A 20,981-nucleotide genomic window follows, 5' to 3' on the forward strand; every position below is an offset into this window, starting at 1 on the left:
TATTATATAATTATAGTATATTAATTATAGTTGTGTATAATTTTGGATGAAATATTGGAATTAAATATGATGAATGATCAAATAAATATGGTTTAAGCCTCTCTCTCTCTCTCTCTCTCTCTTTCTCTCTCTCTCTTTCTGTATGGGAGCTGTGATTAAAAAATGTGTTGATGAAGAATAAACATAATAAATTATTTTAACAGATCTTGAAATCGTATCACAATATTTGTGTGTGTCTGGTGGGGTGGGGGAGTGGTTGCATTTAATATGACAATAGTATAAATCAATAAAAATCTAAATTCCACTTATATTATTTTAGGAGAGAAAGTCTTCCTTGTGCAAACACCACAATTTGTCTCTCCGCCTGTCATCTCGGTCTGCTGCGAGAGAAAAAGCGGATAAGCTGGCAAAACATTTTAAATCCACTACATCTGTCACGACCGAGTGATATTACTTTAATGTTTAAGTAAACAAACTCCCATTACATCTGTTGTCCGGTGGTTCTTGTTTATATTTTTATTGTAGGATTATCCTTGAACAGTCCATTTCAGTAAAGAAACCAACAACACATTCCACAGTTCAGAACGGTTCCCCATCTAACCATTAGTGCATCATAAAACACAGTCATGGTGCCAAGATGGCTAAAGGTGATGTCACCCCCCCCCCCCTTCCCTTTTTGTGCCTGTATAATCTCATACCAGCGATGCCAGGACAGCAGGAAATGATTTATCTTTGTTCCCCAAACTAAAAAAAAAAAATAAAAAATTGCAAAACCCAAATAGCAAAATCATATCATTAATAACTTACCCTCATGTTGTTCCAAACCCGAAAGACCTGTTTATCTTTGGAACACAGTTTAAGATATTTTATATTTAGTCCGAGAGCTCTCAATCCCTCGACTGAAGCTGTGTGAATGGTATACTGTCCATGTCCAGAAAGGTAAAAAAAACATCTGTGATGAGTGAGGCGGGGCCTAGAGACGTGGGCACGAGGAGTGAGGCCAGGTGTAGTGATTGGAGATGCGCTGCACCTGCGCCCCACCGCCGGTCTCGAGTCCCATGTAGGAGATGGAAGGATATAAAACTGGAGCAACAACCGTGAAGGATGAGAGAGGACCAGGCCTGGGCCATTATTTTATGTTTTGTTTTTATTTGCGCGCACCAGTCGTCTGCGAGGGGCTGGTGCGCTGTTTTGTGTTTATTTTTGTCGTTAAAGTCTTTATTTGATTGTGCGCCGGTTCCCGCCTCCTTTTTCTGGATGATTAGAAAGTTTTTATCATTACAACATCATCAAAGTGGTCCATGTGACATCATCAGAGGGTCAGTTAGAATTTTTTGAAGCATCGAAAATACATTTTGGTCCAAAAATTGCAAAAACTACAACTTTATTCAGCATTGTCTTCTCTTCCGTGTCTGTTATGAGAGAGAGTTCATAACAAAGCAGTTTGTGATATCCGGTTCGTGAACGAATCATTTGATGTAACCAGATCTTTTTGAACCAGTTCACCAAATCAAACTGAATCATTTTAAACATTGTGCGTCTCCAATACGCATTAATCCACAAATGACTTAAGCTTTTAAAAAAAAAAATTATGTGGCTGACACTCCCTCTGAGTTCAAACAAACCAAAAGCAATATCCTGGAGTAATTTGTGTACTCAAACAGTACACTGACTGAACTGCTGTGAAGAGAGAACTGAAGATAAACACGGAGCCGAGTCAGATAATGAACAACAGACTGACTAGTTCACGAGTCAAGAACCGGTTGCATCGATTTGCGCTCAACGTAATGGCGTCATTGGCGATGATTGCCCTTAATTCATACCTTCGGTTTACCCACACTCATAACATTAGCACAGAATCAGTTCAGAATCAATCACCAAAAGAATCAGTTCGGTTCAGACACTCTGTGTATCAGTCTGCTTCACGCTCAATCATACATGGGCAGTATCATCAGGAAAATTGGAATATACTGAACACAATGAAAGAGCACTAATAATACATATACTGTATACATTCCATTTTTCTAATAACAACTACTAAGGGTGGACACAAACACGAACAGTCACAACCCTCAGTAAACCCAAACCCCACCCACCCCAAAGGAGGAGAATAAAACTTAAGTACATTTTCAATAAATACATAAAAATGGACAACTATACAGAATTAAATAAGTCAGAAAAAAAAAAATGAACAAGAGACTACACAGAAAATAAAAAATACATGTTATAAGTCAGTAAAGATAAGTGGTGTATTTTTGACAAAGTCAAGAAGAGGACCCCAATTTTTATAAAATCTGTCAGTGGAGCCTCTTAAAGCAAACTTAATTTTTTCAATATATAAAAAATACAACAAATCTTCTAACCATGAAAAAGTGGGAGGAGATTTAGAAGATTTCCAGTGCAGTAAAATTCGTCTGCGAGCTATCAGTGAGGCAAAGGCAAGAACATCAATATACTTTGTGTATTTATTTAAATCTGATGGAAGACCAAAAATAGCAATTTGGGGGCATGGTTCAAGGGAAATATTCAAGACTTCAAGACTATTCAAGAAAAGTATCAAAAAAGGAATACCAAAAATCTTTCAGTTTTGAACAAGAAAAAAACATATGGGTATGATCAGCAGGAGCCAGAGAACACCTACTGCAAGTGGTATCCACATCTGGAAATAGCTTACTTAATTTGACGTTTGTAAAAGGAATTCTATGAAAAACCTTAAATTGAATAAGACTCAGTCTGGCACAGGATGAAGAAGAATTAACTTTACCAGCAGCTAATTCCCACCAATCCGACTCCAAACTAAAACCGAGTTCTTTCTCCCATTGATCTTTAAACCGAAAGGATGAAGGGAGAGTGTAAGAGAGAATTAAATTATATAAAACGGATATAGACCTGTGTTTCTGTAATAGACACTTTTCATATAAGGAGGATTCAGGCAAGACTGGAAAAGAAGGACAATGAGATTGAACAAAGTTACGTACTTGAAAGAATCTAAACAAATTAGATTGTGGTATATTGAATTTTACTGAAAGATCAGAAAAAGTTGCAAAAACTCCATCAATAAATAAATCAGAAAAATATACAAGCCCTTTGTTTTCCCATGAAGCATAGGCAGAATCTAAAGTTGAAGGAATAAATAAAAGATTCTTGTAAATAGGGCCATAAAGAGAAAGAGCAGCAAGTTTAAAATGTTGTCTGAATTGCCTCCAGATCCTAAGAGAAGTGGAAACTACTGGATTTGTAGTAACTTTTGAGGGGCGACTGAATAAAGGAGCACATACCAAGGCAAGGAGTGAAGATGAGGAACAGGACTGTGCTTCTAACTTACACCAATCTAAATGGGGGGAGTTGTACCAGCAATGAATTTTGCTAATATTTGCTGCCCAGTAGTAAATCAGAAAATTAGGCAGTGCTAAACCTCCATCTTTTTTATGTCTCTGAAGATATGTCTGTCTTAGCCTAGGAGGTCTGCCCTGCCATATGTAAGAAGAAATAGCCCCGTCTAGCAGTTTAAAGAAAGACTTGGGTAAAAAAACTGGGAGGGTCTAAAAAAGGAACAAAAATCTAGGTAAGATATTCATTTTAATTGATTGAATTCTACCAAATAAAGTAAGAGGCAGTTTATCCCAACGTTGCAAATCTAATTTAACTTGTGTGAGCAATTTAGAAAAATTATATTGATATAATAGATCAAAGGAATGTGAAATATTTACTCCCAGGTAACGAAACTTTGTAGAGGATAAATGAAATGGTAACACCCCAGCTGGAATTTGTTTAGCCGAATTATTAACTGGAAAACATTCACTTTTATTTATATTAAGCTTATACCCAGAAAAGGATCCAAAAGTGTTAAAAATATGCAACAAATCAGAGACTGAGCCGACTGGGTTTGAAATATAAAGCAGAAGGTCATCAGCATAGAGTGAGAGTCGATGTTCTATCCCTCCCCTAGTGATACCTGAAAAGAGCATGGAATTTTTCAAAGCTATAGAAAGAGGTTCTATTGCTAAGGCAAACAATAATGGAGAAAGAGGACAACCTTGACGGGTGCCTCTAGAAAGGGGAAAATATTATGAACACAAAAAATTGGTTCTAACACTGGCAACAGGTGCGGTGTACAGAAGACGTATCCATGATGTAAAAAAAGAGCCAAAACCAAATCTGTCTAAAACAGCGAATAAATAGTTCCACTCGACTCGGTCAAAAGCCTTTTCTGCATCCAAAGAAATAATCATCTCATCGGATGCAGAAGTTGATGTGGAAAAAATAATATTAAGGAGACGTCGAATGTTTGAGGATAATTGTCGCCCCCTAATGAAACCAGTCTGATCTTCAGAGATTATTTTAGGAAGGCAGGGATCCAGACGGCAAGCCAGCACTTTGGCTAATAATTTAACATCTGAATTCAACAAACTAATAGGCCTCCAACTACCACATTCAACTGGGTTCTTATCACGCTTAAGTATAAGTGAAATTGAAGCCTGAGTGAGAGTTAAGGGAAGAGAGCCATTAACTAAGGAATCATTGTACATGTCTAACAATAAAGGTGCTAGTTGATTAGCAAACCTTTTATAAAAATCAATCGGAAAGCCATCCGGACCTGCTGCCTTACCACTTTGCATTAACTGAAGACCTTTCAAAATCTCCTCTAACTGTAGAGGCTTATCAAGGTCATCAGCTACCACTGTATCAATACGAGGAATATCTAGACTGTCTAAAAAAATTCCATAATGGAATCATCCCCAGGAGATTCTGATTTATAAAGGTTTGAATAATAAGAGAAAAAAACATCATTGATATCAGATGGATTTTTGGTTAAAGAGCCAGAAGAATCATAGATCTGAGTAATTAGACGAGAGGCAGCTAGTCCCTTAAGCTGGGATGCCAGTAATCGACCAGCTTTGTCTCCATATTCATAATGAGTAGCCTTAGTTCTTCGAAGCAAAAATTCAGCATTCTTTGTACTAAGCAAATCAAATTCAGTTTTTAATTCAAACTTCTTTGTATACAGGTCAGGGGTAGGATTATTAATAAACTGCCTGTCAATCTCAATAATGGAAGTAACCAGGTCTTGTAACTTTAGTTTTATTTGCTTGTACTTATAACCCATATATGAAATAACATGGCCTCGAATTACCACTTTGAAAGTTTCCCACAATAAAGAAGGTGAAACGGAATCTGACTTATTAGTCTCAATAAATACATCAATATTATTACTGATATATTCACAAAATTGTTCATCAGATAATAATCCTGAATCAAACCTCCACTGATTCATCCTCCCTTTAATATGAGTAAAATTCAAGTCGATGGAATGTGGGGCATGATCTGAAATAACTATAGCCGAATATTCAGAAGAACTAACTAATGGCAAAAGAGCTTTATCTAAAAAAAAAAGTCTATAAGCGAGTAAGATAAGTGAACATTAGAAAAGAAAGAAAATTCCTTTTTTGATGGATTAAGATGACGCCATGGATCAACACAACCAATCTGATCCATGAATGCTGACACTGCCTTAGCCATAGCTGTTTGCTCTAAAGTTTTAGGATTTGACCGATCAAATCTTGGGTCAATAACACAATTGAAATCGCCTCCCAGTATAAGATAATGAGAGTTTAAGTTCGGAATCAAGGAAAAAAGGGAAGTAAAAAATGCAGGATTGTCCCAGTTTGGGGCATAAACGTTTACAAAGACAACGGAGATGTGAAAGAGACTACCAATGACTATGACATAACGACCCTCAGGATCTGCAATAATTTGAGAGGGAGAGAAATTAACTCGCTTGTGCATAACAATAGCAGTACCTCTGGCTCTGCTGTTGAAGTTAGAGTGAAACACCTGGCCTATCCAAGGCTTCCTTAATCTAATGTGGTCTTCAATGCGCAGATGAGTTTCCTGAAGAAAAAAAATATCAGAATTCAAATTCTTAAGATGGGAAAACACTCTAGAACGTTTAATTGGTCCTCCTAAGCCTCGAACATTCCAACTGACTAGTTTGACAGAGAGTCCTCTACTACTTAGCCCTGTGTTTAAACTAGCCATGTCTATGGTTCAGAAAGAAAAGCAAGAAACCCTTGTAAACTGAAGAATAAAAAGAAAACAAAACAATTAAGTAATAATTCTCCTCCACAAAAATATGAACAACCTTACAAAAAACAAAACACCACAAAAAACAAAAAAACAAACATCCTAAACTCGCCATACAAACCATCACGAGTTGCAGGAACAAACCGTAGCACAACCGGAAAACCATGCAGTGATGTCCTCTCCGACGATGAATTATATTAATAAAGATGATAACAATAGTAGTAACATTTAGAATGAGTAAACAATTTAGTACTAGTAATAAAACAAACTACTAATAACTATTGTCCATTTGTATGTCAGGGGATACAAAAAAAAAAAAAAAAAAAGTCTGGCACAAGCAGTCGTAAATAAAGAAAAGCATATCCATGAACCAGGATAACTGGCACATATGAAGACTTTATACAGCATAAAGACTTTATGAGATAGTCTATTATCACTGTCCGTTGTAGAAGAGCAACTCAGAGCAATGATCAGTCTTGAATGTGTTCCTGGAAGTAACGTTCAGCTGCCTCCGGAGTATCAAAGATATGCTCGCCGTTATGAGTTATGCGCAGACGGGCTGGATAGATCATACCGAAGCGTATACCCTTCTTGAACAGACTTGACTTAACTTTGTTGAAAGCTGCGCGCTTCCTGGCGATACCCACGCTGAAGTCCTCGTAGATCTTTATGGTATGACCTTGATAGGAGATCTCTTTGTGTTCCTTTGCCCAGGGCAGGACAACGTCTTTATCCAAAAATCTGTGAAATCGGACTATAAACGGCCGCGGTCTATCACCTTGGCGAGGCTTGGGTGCCAAACTTCGATGGGCGCGATCAATTTCAGGAGGGGCTGACAGAACGTCTTTTGCAGTTTTGAAGAAAAAGTCCGTAATGAAATCTCTTGGGTTTCTGCCCTCGATCCCTTCCGGGAAACCTACCACCTGCAAATTCTGTCGTTTCGATCGGGAGACCAGATCATCCACAGCAGAGCCAAGCGTTGCATTTAAGTCCGACGCCGCCGTTAATTTGGCCTTCAACGAAGTGACTTCGGTCTCCAACGCAGTAATCCTGCCGCTATGGTCAGTGAGAGCCGTCTCCATCTCTGATAAAGTGGTGGCGTGTGAGGCCAAAGTGCTGTGGATGCCCTCCAAAGACGTTTGTAAAGGGGATAGAGAAGAGTTCAGCAAAGCTGTGAATTCGTCCGACAAACTTCTCCTTGACTTCTCGAGTTCTAACACGAGCACTTCTACCGTTAAAGGAACAGGTGCCACCGCCATGTCGGATGCCTCACCGTCTTTACTTGAAGCTTCTTGGTTTTTAGCACAGCCAGGTTTAGTATTTTTGCCCATTTCTAAATTGGTTCTGCCCCAGGACACTAAAGACAGTGTATCACGTGCAAATTATAAGTAAGGACAACTGCAATATGTGTTAATTGGGCAAAAAATGTCGGAGCACAAACACCGCGCAACCTCTCACTACATCGTGAAACCGGAAGTCCCGACAGAAACAATTCTTAACTCGAGAACGAGTCAGTCTATTGTTCGTTATCTGGCTCGGCTCAGTGTTCATCTTCAGTTCTCTCTTCACAGCAGTTCAGTCAGTGTACTGTTTGAGTACATGAATTACTCCGGGATATTGGTTTGTTTGAATTCAGAGGGAGTGTCAGCCACATTAAAAAAGTTAACAGCTTAAGTGATTTGTGGATTAATGCGTATTGGAGACGCAAACCATTTAAAATGATCCAGTTCGATTTGGTGAACTGGTTCAAAAAGATCCGGTTACATCGAATGATTTGTTCGTGAACCGGATATCACAAACTGCTTTGTTTTGAACTCTCTCTCACAACAGACATGGCAGAGAAGACAATACTGAATAAAGTCGTTGTTTTTGCTATTTTTTGGACCCAAATGTATTTTGGATGCTTCAAAAAATTCTAACTGACCCTCTGATGTCACATGGACTACTTTGATGATGTTTTTGTTACCTTTCTGGACATGGACAGTATACCGTTCACACAGCTTCAATAGAGGGACTGAGAGCTCTCAGACTAAATCTAAAATATCTTAATTTAAGGGCGCCTTCATTTCCATTAATGGTTTGAGTGACCTGAAACATGTTTTACATACTTTTCTCAATATTATGAAGTAGACATCACAATCAGAAGTATTAAGGGTCAGTATGGCAGTATTTGATTTCTATTCAACCTCAAAAAATACATGAAAGAAGAGCCTGGACTTGCATTTTAGTTCACAATGCATCAAAAGAAAAGGATAATCTATAGTTTTTTTCTATATATTCAAAACACTTTTATAAATGTTTTCCTCAAAAAAATACAATGGATGATATTTTCCGAACACTCTCCATGAAAATTAATAAAGATTTTTACAGATTTTTCATGATTTCCTCTATGCATCACTATTATAAAGTAATGGTCAGAACGCACTCTCTGACTCTGTTGAGTACTCTTCTTGCATATTAATAAATTACCGTTGCTCTGTAAAATATTTAAAAAATAAGTCACCAAATATCAAAACTACAGTCTTTAAGCTTTCCAATGATATATAGTTGTGTAACAGATATGCAGGTCATCGATTCATGGGTTCAATTCAGGCATGAAACCCTTTGTGCACCAAAAGTGCCTGGCCTGGCGCCAGCTTCAAAGGAGACCTGAAAACCCCCAAATTCCTCAAGTTCCTTACTTTCATCACTTTATTAATATGTATTTTGAATATGTTTTGTGTGTACCATGGTTAATCCTTGTTATGCAAGGATTATAATTTTACGGGCGTATAAAGTGGGATTGTTTCTCCTCACTTTAATTTTCTCAAAGAGGGACATGTGCTGCAACCCCCAGTCCTTTTCAGCTCGTAAAATTTTACGACCAAACAGGACTTCACAGGACAGGAAACCTAATCCTTACAAAAGAATGGTAAAATGTACTCAAATGTAGTCTTAATGTGTATATTATTGTTTTTGCGGTGCATTAGAGGTTTCCCATATAAATTGGGACTATCTGCAGTGTTATCATGTGTTAATCAAATCTTTAAATGTGTGTAATTCTGCATTTGAATATAACTTCATGTTTTGATCATTTATATATATTATGTTTAGTATTTTTCTAATCGTCATGCTCTGACAGACCCATTCATCTAGAGCAAAGTAATGAAAAATGTATTTAATCTGGAATTACGAACTTGCTAGAATATTCCTGATGAAATCGGACAAGCCCTAGATCATCAGGGGGTTGTCTCCACAGAGACAAAGGAACTTTTCCCTCCGCTTCAGATCGCGGACGTTCATTGGGTGTTCCCTCGAAAAGGGGCGTGAATCATCTCAATCTATAAAAGTCGACCGAACAAGGTCCGCCCACTCTTCTTACGCTGACTCCCTTCCCTCCTGCATTGACCCAGGTCACTCCCGCGAGTCCCTCGGCGCGGCCTTGGGCCACGCTCATATCGCGCGCTCTTCTCTTCTTCTCGTTCTTGGTTCTCGGACACGCTGCTCTCCGGTGCGAACGGCCGCACTCATTTCGCCGTCCCCCTCAGCACAGGGACTGAGGAAAGGGAAGCCATTATCACGGCTCCTTCGGAAGCTTTCGTTTTCGTTGTTTTGTTTTGTTTTCTTTACTAAGTTTATTCAACTATTCGCCTCTCCGCACAAGGAAGACGAATTCTGGAACATTGTTTGTTTAACCTTTCAAATACCGCGCGAAGATGAACGGACACCCCTTTGCCACAAAGGACCACGTGACCCCACGCTCACGCCAAGATCCAGAGCAGCTCAAACGCGCGTCACCAGCCCACGCACATTGGACACTTTGCAAGTATCACTTTTCTATGGAGATTTAAATGCTGCTTTAAAGTGTTGCTATGATCTGATTGTTGTTGGCTTCCAAAAAAGATACTGACTGATTTTCATACCTGAGCTCATTCTGTGATCTCTCTCGCTTTCTCCATTTTCTCTCTCTCTCTCTCTCTCTCTCTCTCTCTCTCGCCCTCTCTCTCTCTCTTTTATTTGGATTCCGTTATGTCTCGTAAAGTTTACTGTCTGTATTGTCGTACGCATATTTACTCTGTATGATTTGTAGTTTGATGTATCACTAGTTGAATTATTAAAAACCCATATATAACATGATTGGCTTGGACTCCACCCCACTCACATTACGAGTCACTGAGAGGTCTGATCTTTAGCTACAAGCTTTAAATTTAGAAACTAAATTTATCATAAGGATAGGATAATGTTTTCATGGCCAGAGAATATTTTTCCTTGAATTATAAGGAGTGATAACTTTATTGAAAATTGTTAAGTCAATCTGGTTTGCTGAACAAACCACTGTTTGATTTGCAGTAATTTACAGTAAGAGATATCACAATAATTGATATGAAGAATGGAATATTGACATATTATTGAGTAAGTTACAGTGCCCTGTAATTAGTTATTGGTATAGACAATTGAGCTATTTTTCATAATCAATAAAATTAAATGTAACTGTCATCTGAGATATACATTAATCATATTCCTGATTAATTATTCAAATTCCCTATATATCATTTGAGTTAATTACTATGTAAAACTCATTGTTGTTACAGTATTTCAAGATTATTTTAGGTTCAGACTAAGGTATTACTGTTTAAAACATGTAATGGCAAGTGGGCCCATAGGTGGGCCAGTGACAGTTAACAGTTAAACAAAAGTTATGTCATTGTTTGTGTGCTTATTCTTATTTTTAATAATCATACTGCTTTTCATCATCTTGTAGAGATACACTTGTGATGGTAAACATTTTTATTTGTAAAAGGTTTGTATGAGACATCATAAAAGTTTCAATGTGATTAATTCTACATGGGTAAACATTCTGTTTATAAACAGAGCCTGAAGTCATAATAAACAGGACTGTGTATTTTACAACCACGTCGTCATGGTTAAATCCAAACCATGCTCTAAGTTACCTTAATGTTATTTAAACAAGCTTCTTAAAACAAAGTGTAAGATTACAGTGGTAAAGATAACTGCAAGAGACCTGTCTGTAAACATTCCAATATTGTTCTCTGGATCACTTTTCTGAAAAAATCTCATAAACAAGCTGCTGCATCTCTACTTTCAAAAATCTATAAAAATAAAAGTTATAGATTGCACAGACTAGCTCAACCTCAAATTGAGAGTATACCTTCCCACAGTGTCAGATGTGTCGTATCAGGACAAAGTAAAAGTTTCTTTGACAGTGGCCTTCAGCTTATCTGCATTTTTTTTTTTTTTGGTTTCTCATTTTCCTCTTGACAATATCCTATTGATTCTCTATGGGGTTAAGGTCTTGTGAGTTTGCTGGGAAGGCAAGCACACTGTTGACATTTCCCAACATGACAGCAATAATGACTTTATGAACTACTTAACTTCTAAGATCGATACTATTAGAGATAAAATTGTAACAATGCAGCCTTCAGCTACAGTATCACATCAGACAGTGCACTATAGATCCCCTGAGGAGCAGTTCCAATCATTCCTTGCAATTAAAAGAGGTGCTTCCAGAAGACATAGATCCTCTTGTGACTATTACTAATTCCTCATTGCCATCAGGGTATGTCTCCAAAACCTTTAGACTGGCTGTTATTAAGCCTCTCATCAAAAAACCACAACTTGATCCCAAAGTTGAGAACTAGTTAATTATAGACCGATCTCGAATCTCCCTTTTCTGTCCGAGATACTAGAAAAGGTATCATAATACTGAGACAAATGACCTGCTCTTATCATCTGATTGTGGTTGTATCTCTCTATTTGTGCTATTGGATTTTAGTGCTGCATTCGACACTATTGACCACAACATTCTTTTGCATAGACTATAATTTCTTTTTTTTTTTTTTTTTTTTGCATTAATGTAAGGGCATTAGCATGGTTTAAATCATACTTACTGTATATGACCGCCATCAATTCGTAGCATTGAATGAAGAAGTATCATATCAATCACAAGTGCAGTATGGAGTACCTCAAGGCTCAGTACTAGGGCCATGACTCTTCACACTTTACATGTTACCCTTAGAAGATATCATCAGAAAACACGGTGTTAGCTTTAACTGTTATGCTGATGATACTCAGCTCTATATTTCTTCACTGCCCGGCGAAACATACCAATAAAAAAAACGGAATGCATAGATGTATAAAAAAGGTGGTGTTAATTATAGGACCTAAAAACTCTGCATGTAATAGCCTATAATGCTGTCTAAGACTTGATGGCTGCTCTGTTAATTCTTCGTCATCCGTTAGGAACCTAGGTTTGCTATTTGATAGCAAATCTTTTTTTTTTTTTTTTTTTTTTACATATTTCTATCATTTGTAAAACTGCATTTTTCCATCTCAAAAATATATATAAATTACAGCCTATCCTCTCAATATCAAATGCAGAAATGTCATTCCATGCGTTTATGACCTTAAGGTTAGATTATTGTAAGGCTTTATTGGGTGGTTGTTCTGCATTCCTAATAAACAAACTTCAGCTAGTCCTAGATGCTAAACGCAGCAGCTAGAGTTCTTAATAGAACCAGGAACTATGACCATATTAGCACGGTTCTGTCACTGCACTGGCTCCCTATCAAACATTGTATACATTTTAGAATCTTATTACTTATAAAGCCCTGAATGGTTTAGCACCTAAGTATTTGCATGGCATCTACGCTAATATTAGTCTGTTTCTCTCTTATTCTGAGGTCACCGTAGCCACCAGATACAGTCTTTATCACTGTGACCACTGGGACAAGACCATAGGAAACCGATGATTCTTCTGCACAATCTGACTTGCTGCAGCCTGTAAATGAACTGCTGGCTTCATCAGGTCAGAGGAGAACTGGCCCCCCGACTGAGCCTGAGTTCTGCCAAGGTTTCTTGTCCATTCTGTCAGCGATGAAGTTTTGGTTCCTTGCCGGTGTCACCTCTGGTTTGCTTAGTTGGGGACACTTAATTTACTACATGGACTGAACTGAGCTGAATGATGACATCACTGAATTCAATGATGGACTGCCTTTAACTGTCATTTTTACATTATTGACACACTGTTTTCCTAATTAATGTTGTTCAGTTGCTTTGACAATCTTTTTAATATACTATATAAATAAAGGTTACTTGACTTGACCAACACCATTTAACCAACTTTTGGTGCTTTTGGCAGTGTGGGCAGGTGCCAAATCCTGCAGGAAAATAACATCAGCATCTTCAAAAAGCTGGTCAGCACGAGGAAGCATGAAATGCTCCAAAATTTATTGGTAAACGGGTGCAGTGTCTTTGGTTTTCAATCACCTTTGGGTATAAGCTTCTCCACCCTTACTTTAGACTCTAGGGTCTTGGTTTCCAAATGAAATAAAAAACTTGTTTTCATCTGAAAAGAGGACTTTTTAACCACTGGGCAACAGTCCACTTCATCTTCTCCTTAGCCCGGCTAAGACTCCTCTGACGTTGTCCGTGTTTCAGCAAATTCCTTGACACGTCTGTGTGTGGTGGCTCTTGATGCCTTGACCCCAGCCTCAGTCCATTCCTTGTGAATTTCACTCAAATTCTTGAATAAATTTTGCTTAACAATCCTCATAAGGCTGCGGTTCTCTCGGTTGGTTGTGCATCTTTTTCTTCCACACTTTTTCCTTCCCCTCAACTTTCTGTTAACATGCTGAGATACAGCACTATGTGAACAGCCAGCTTCTTTGGCAATGAATGTTTGTAATATATGTGTGTGTAATAATTTGTTGGTAGAGTGAATTGATGGGTGTAAAAACATTCATAAGTCGGGAAGAAGGCGGCGGTAACCGACGAACATTCAAATAAAACTGTAATAATTAAACAAAACAGCGTGACAGTAGTCCACAAGTGTACTCACTAGACTGATGTCTCCTAAAACACCCCCCCCCCCCATGAGGAAGGACAAACAGATGAGGTGAGAGAAAAGGAGACAGAAGGATGAGGAGAGACAGAAACGAGAGAGGGGAGAGAGGGAAAAAAAAATAAATAAATTGATCCGTTTCCCAAACACACCGCAGCTCAGCCCTCCACAAGCTGGGTGAACTATTCCATGGTGCCTGGTGGTGGCACTGGATAGCCCTCGTTGGACAGCATGACACTCCTCCGCTGCCCACTGGACGATGACGGCTCCTGACAGCTGGCAAGACTCCCCCGTTCCCTGCTCCTCCCCAATCATGGTGGATGGCAGCAGGCTCTGGCCGCCAGGCAAATGGTGGCGTCTCCTCCGCTCCCTCAAGGACAGCAGCCATCACTCAACATCCCAGGCGGCCAGCAGCAAGCTTGTCCATCCCCCTGGCAACTAACTCCAGCCCACCGCCCTCACAAACGACTGTCTCACACAAACAAAACACAAAATAAAACCCAGGCCTGGTCCTCTCTCATCCTTCAATGTTGTACTCCTCCAATTATCCATCCGGAGCTCTTCCGTGGCACTCAAGACCGGTAAGTGGTGGCCCCAATCGTCACAGTGGGTTTTTGTTCATCACAATTAACCCTTTGAAGTCGATTAACGCATATATGCGTTTTGAGTCATTTTCTTCGGATAACCCCGAAAAGAACTTAAGTTACACAGTTTTAATCGTACAGATAAGAGCAATACATCAATCGAATTTGTAAAGGGTCTACTTTTTTGGATACAGACATAATAACAAAACACCTTTGTGCACTTATAAAATAAAGATAACAAACAAGGTGCGCTGTCTGCAGCCTTTGTGTGCACTGATCTTCATTTACAAACACGTCATTAAAATGAACTGTAACTCCGTGAATACTCAACGAAGAGACACGAGAGAGATATCTATAGAAAGCCTGAAATGTCTACTTTTAAACTAAACAGTGCTGCCTAAAACTGAGATAAAGTATATATTCTGAGATAAAGTAATCCATATGAAAACAACGCGATGTCTATTTTTCATGTCTCCCTTCATTATGTCAAATGGACCATGCCCCCGCGCTTAACGCGCTATTCAGATTCAAACAGAAGCGCGTGGCTTGTATACGCCCACACAGAAGAAAAAGCAGCCAGACTGTTCTTCAAGTTTTTATTTTATTTTACTGTTTGCTTCGCGATTAGAGGAATAAGACATAAATCACTCCAAAAAGATGTGATGTAGTTGAGGATTTGAGAAATGGATTTCCTCAGAAAAAAGAATGAAGCACTTTATTCAGCAGAGATCATAAACATGAGTAAGTCTCTTTTTATTTATTTATACTTGTATTAGTTTTCACATAACGTGTAAACATTTTACTAGTTAGACTTTTTCCAAATGCTTTTTCCAAACTATAATTCATGACTAAATGTATAATCAAGTGAAACATTATGAAGTTTCAATAACAATATACAATACTATACCATTCAAAAGCTTGATGTAAATAATATAAATGTGACAAATAGAGATAACTCTAACAAATGTAAAAACAATGCAGTTCTTCCAATTTATTCCCCCTAAAAAAACCTGAAAAATATTCTCAGCTCTTTTCAACATTAATAATAATAATAATAATAATAATAATAATAATAATAATAATAATAATGATGATAAATGTTTTTTTTTTTTTTTTTTTTTGGTAGAAAATAAGATTGTTAAAAGGATTTCTGAAGGATTGTGTGACTGGAGTAAGGATGCCAAAAAATTTGTTTGAAAGTAAGCTTTGATTGTCCCTAATAAACTGTTTAACTGCTCCCCCAAGTGGATATTAAATTATGTTGTGGGATAATTAAATATATTCTTAATAAACTACAAACATAAAATTATATAGATTTATTTTATTCTCACATTCTTTCTTGTAAGTCCTCCCTCAGTGGCACAGCTGAATGAGAGGCTCATTATGCAGCTCATTATGCAGGCCTTTGTCTTCTCAGGTGTAAATCACAATGATATTCATGATAGTTGACACCTACTCGCATATGACTTTTACCAACAAAAAGTGTCTTAGAAAATTTAAATCAATATATTGTTTTCTGTGAATGAGTAAACAAGATGATTTTCACATAATTTAGAAAGAACAATTCTAGGCTACAAGCTCCAGTTCTCAACAATCCCGGGAACCAATGTTATGTATGTGTTTTATGGCCTTATTCAAGTGATTTAACATTTTTAGTTTTTCACTAACCATGCATAACATTTTTTTTTTTTTTCTCAAAAATACAATCTTGTACATGCATGCATTTCACATATTATTATAGCCCAGTTTGTGCTGATTACAGTGATATTAGACTTTACCCATTTAGATATTTATAAGAAATTGAAAAAAGCACAAATATCGGCATGACAAAACTTCTCCATGCCCCAAAAACACCCTTAGACTCCAGAGGGTTAAAAGAAGACAAGATGTAAACTACTTCAGTCTGTGTGCATTGAATTTATTTAATACCTGAGTTTCACAATTTGAGTTGAATTACTAAAAAAGAAAAACTTTCACACATCATTCTAATTGATTGAGATGCACCTATAAAAGTTAGGGGGCTCTTTTTTGTAATTCCACATCGAACACATTTCAAATCTTTTGCCCATCTCTATGTACGTCACTGTGAACATTTTGCATAATAATCTCCGCCTACCGTCTTGGGAGAAACGGAACTCTGACCTGCCCCACCCCCCCACACAGACGCTCTGGTTGGTGTGAAGGCATCATGTCGAGGACACAGTGTGTTTTTAATTGTAAAGGCAAGTTTGTTTTATTTTCACTGCCAAAGAATGAAGATCAGAAGAACCAAGGGCTAAAATTCATTTTTACCACAATAACAGAGCAGTACAACAAATCCCTTTTGTTGTGTTTACAACATTTCACTGATGACTGCTTTTCTAATCTCGGTGAGTACAAGGCGTGATTTTCAAAGCGGTTGGCCATAAAAGAGGGTTCATTACCAACTTTATTTAGACCAACAAGCATCTCCGAATCACAACGCGAAGTATGATTATGAAGTTATGTGTTTGTTTTCTCCCGAGCGTCTTATCAGTAGCCTATGTGTGCTGTCTGCTGCCTTTGTTTGTGCTGATCTTCATTTACAAACACGTCATTAAAATGAAGTGTAACTCCATGAATACTCAACGAAGAGACATGAGAGAGATATCTATAGAAAGCTTGACATGTCTACTTTAAAACTAAACAAGTGCCTAAAACAGATATTCTGTGATAAAGTAATCCATATGAAAACAAAGCGATGTCCGTTTTTCAGGTCTCCCTTCATTATATCTAATGTGACCACGCCCCCGCGCTGAACGCGCTATTCAGATTCAAACAGAAGCGCGCGGCTTGAATACGGAACAACCAATCAAAACTGACTATGTTAGTTGACCAATCAGAACACAGTATGCTACCGAAAGGTGGGGTTTAAGGAAACTGAATCTTTTGATAAGCTTTGCGCGAACCGTTTGGGGATCTCTGAGAATTGAGGTAATTTTAAAATGATATTTTGACAAAATGACAATGTTTTTTAACCTTGGATGGATTTAAACCTTATTTAAAGGACTTATTAACAGTGATAGGAAGCTTAGAATTTTTACTGGCTCTTTAATATACATTTTTGAAAGTAGAGATGCAGCAGCTTATTTTTGAGATTTGGGAGGCTCTTATTTTGTAATTACACATCAGACAGTACTGAAACAATGCAGCTGACATTGTGGTAAGGTGTACTGTCAATCTGAGGTGAAAGTAGACTGTACAATCTATAACTTTTATTTTTATATATTTTTAAAAGTAGAGATGGAGCAGCTTGTTAATGAGTTTTGAGAGGCTCTTATTTTGTAATTCAACATCAGACTGTTCTGAAATTATGCAGCTGACATTGTGGCAAGGAGTACTCTCAATCTGACATGAAAGTGGTCTGTGCAATCTATAGCTTTTTTAAATATATATTTTTGAATGTAGAGATGCAGAAGCTTGTTTATGAGATTTGGGAGGCTCTTATTTTGTAATTCAACATCAGACTGTTCTGAAATTATGCAGCAGACATTGTGGCAAGAAGTACTCTCAATCTGACATGAAAGTGATCTGTGAAATCTATAATTTTTATTTTTATAGATTTTTGAAAGTAGAGATGCAGCAGCTTGTTTATGAGATTTGGGAGGCTCCTATTTTGAAATTCCTCTTCAGACTGTTCTGAAATGATACAGCTGACATTGTGGCAAGGTGTACGCTCAATCTGAGGTGAAAGTGGTCTGTGCAATCTATAACTTCTATTTTTATAGATTTTTGAAAGTAGAGATGCAGCAGCTTATTAATAAGATTTGGGAGGCTATTATTTTGTAATTTCACACCAGACTGTCCTGAAACGATGCAGCTGACATTGTGGCAAGGTGTACTCTCAATCTGAGGTGAAAGTGGTCTGTGCAATATAACTTGTATTTTTATATATGTTTGAAAGTAGATGCAGCAGCATGCAGCTGACACTGTACTTTCTGTCTGAGGTGGAACCAGTCTGTTCAATCTAGAACTTTTATTTTTATAGCTTTTCGAATGAAGAGATGCAGCAAGCATATATTATTGTTCTTATTTTGTAATATGATTATTAGAGGATTTTTATTTTGGTATTCAGCATCAGATAGGTACGGATTGTGTGTTGGGGGGGGGGGGGTAGCATTCGCTGGAAGAGTACTGCATTCAGATCAGTTCTCTGACTGTTTTACCATAATACACAGTTTATACGCGACCCTAGAAATAACGTGGCGGCTAGATTGACCTTGCTATTCTACTTGGAGGCTGGCTTGACCGCATTGGAGCTCAAAGGATGACAGATGACTTTCACGCCCACCGGGTTCCACATATGGTCATAATTAATAGGTCAGTGGTCAAACTCAACAGTCATTCTGACGTTTGCTGGGGGTGTAGAGATGCTGAGGAAATAGAGATGTGCAAGAATCATTCAGGAGAGGAAGAATGATCTTGAAATATTTGACGATGAGCAGTTAATCAAACTGTTACGTTTCCTCAGTTTTTCAAACAGAAATATTGCTAATTGCTTCAGTCTATCATGATTATTATATGCTCTTTAAAAGCAGTCCCGGTATAATCAGTGAAGCTACTTATATACACGATACTACCAGCACAAAAATAAATGGAAGGTTGTGATGACGATTCGTTTCCTTACCAATGTATTTTCTTGAAAAATTATTTGTCAAATGTGTGTTGAATGTAAAGTCCTATTGAGAATTTAACCATTCATTGTGAAATTATCAGAGAATATTCTTAAATAAGGAAATCTATTGGCGCTGGGTTGGCAGCCATCTTGTGCTGTGGCGCTGGACTGGCGGCCATCTTGTGTGTTGACACTGAGCTGTCGGCCATCCTGCACTGTGGCGCTGGACTGGTGGCCACTTTGTGCTTTGGTGCTTTGCTGGCGGCCATCTTGCCTCGTGGTGCTGGGTTGGCGGCCATGCCACGCAGGGGCGCTGGGTTGGCGGCCATTTTGTGCAGCAGCACAGGACTGGCGGCCATCTTGCACAGCGGCGCTGGCTCAGCCGATTTGCGTCTCCTCTCCCCTCTCTGGTCATAATGGGGAAATGGCGGCTCCCAACCGAACCCCGGGTAAACGGGAGCCCACAGTGGAGATCGCTGCCGGACCTCCTCTCGACTGCTTGCTCCCGAACAACCTCCCCTGGTTCCACGGAACACAACTTGTCGAGTGCCCTCAAAACCATTTATCTCCCGCTTGATGGCTAAGGAGGAAATAGTAGCAGACATACTGCTGGATCTGTTTGAGGATGGAGGCCTTCTGTGACAATCGTGCCTCAGGAAAACACAAGGAAAGGGGGAGATCCAATTGCTGGTATGTTTATTGAACAAAAAGGTAATACAAAACAAACAGTCCAAGTAGACAAACAAAACAAAAGAGGGAACTGGATGGAACGGACAAGGAACTCAGAGGACGAGATAGTAAGGGGAAGTCTCGGGAGACGAGAACATAGGTACACGAAGGGTAAGGACTCCATACAAACAACAGGGAAAGACAGGTATTTATAAGGAGACTAATGACAATAGATAACCTGCACCTGTGCAATTAACTGGAGTGCAATTACTGTGAAGACAGGACCAGACTAGAGGAATTATAGTGCCTATGGTGAAGTGCCTAAGGAGAAGTGAGCTCACTAGTGGACACTCAGGAAAACAGAGACTGACAGCGTGACAGCAGGTTAATGATTTAATGCACGAGCACTGCTGTAGTTTATATAACGTCACTCTCCAACATCAGAATGGCATTTTTATGTATTTTAAGTCTAATTCCTAGTAATATTAGAGTGATATCTTAGTTTTACCGAGAATATATATTTTTTGATTGCATTTTCTAAAGATTTGTTTTGATGTTGCATTAAATCAGGTAACGTTATTCAAAGAAATGTCTAAATGTTACAATTTGTTAAAGACATATTATTACAGACTGCACTATATTGCTAAAACATGTATTCATGTCTGATCAGGGTGCCTCTGATCGAGGAGGGCCCCAATAATTATAAATTGCTGCTCCTTTTTTTCTCAAATAACTATTGCCAATTTGAGAGTGACAGAAAGAGAGAGAGAGAGAGTATGAGAGAGAGAGATATGAAAGTTGCATGTATGCACGTCTGTGTTTACTTCAAAAACAGCGATTTTATCCTCTTGTTAGTGAAAAAATATAATGTAGCAATTCAGTATTAAAGCTGTATTAATAAACTCCAAACACAGCCGAGACATCTAGACGGGGGTTGGCAACCTACGGCATGCATGCCAACAGTGGCACGCAGAGGGGTAAACGCTGGCATGCAAGCAATAGGGATCTCATAGTCAGCCTTTTAGGAGCTATAAATACTATTAAAGTGTTAGAATTAACTTGCACTCATCTACAGATAACAGGCATTTCAGATCAAAGCCTCAGCGGTCTAACAGCGCTCATCAATATCTAAATGACTGAGACGCCCAATCAATTCAAAGTAGGCGGGGTT

General features: G+C 38.3%; 1 protein-coding gene across 22 annotated transcripts in view; it reads left to right on the forward strand.

Annotated features, from left to right (window-relative positions):
- The window catches only part of LOC113098631 (collagen alpha-1(XXV) chain-like), a 564,810-nt gene that overhangs the window by 495,770 nt on the left and 48,059 nt on the right, over positions 1-20,981 (forward strand). Inside the window, exon 18 of one of the 22 annotated variants that reach the window (XM_026263676.1) lies at positions 12,765-13,083. The exons of 18 other annotated variants lie outside the window; for them this stretch is intronic. In XM_026263676.1, coding sequence (XP_026119461.1) covers positions 12,765-12,833 — 69 coding nt within the window. In that variant the 3' untranslated portion in view covers positions 12,834-13,083. Of the gene's footprint in view, positions 1-12,764; positions 13,084-20,981 lie in introns of those variants that run through there. 3 more of the 22 variants (XM_026263678.1, XM_026263679.1, XM_026263682.1) reach the window with 3 other exon arrangements.

Source organism: Carassius auratus, unplaced genomic scaffold (assembly GCF_003368295.1).
Source record: "Carassius auratus strain Wakin unplaced genomic scaffold, ASM336829v1 scaf_tig00216597, whole genome shotgun sequence".
NCBI lineage: Eukaryota > Metazoa > Chordata > Actinopteri > Cypriniformes > Cyprinidae > Carassius > Carassius auratus.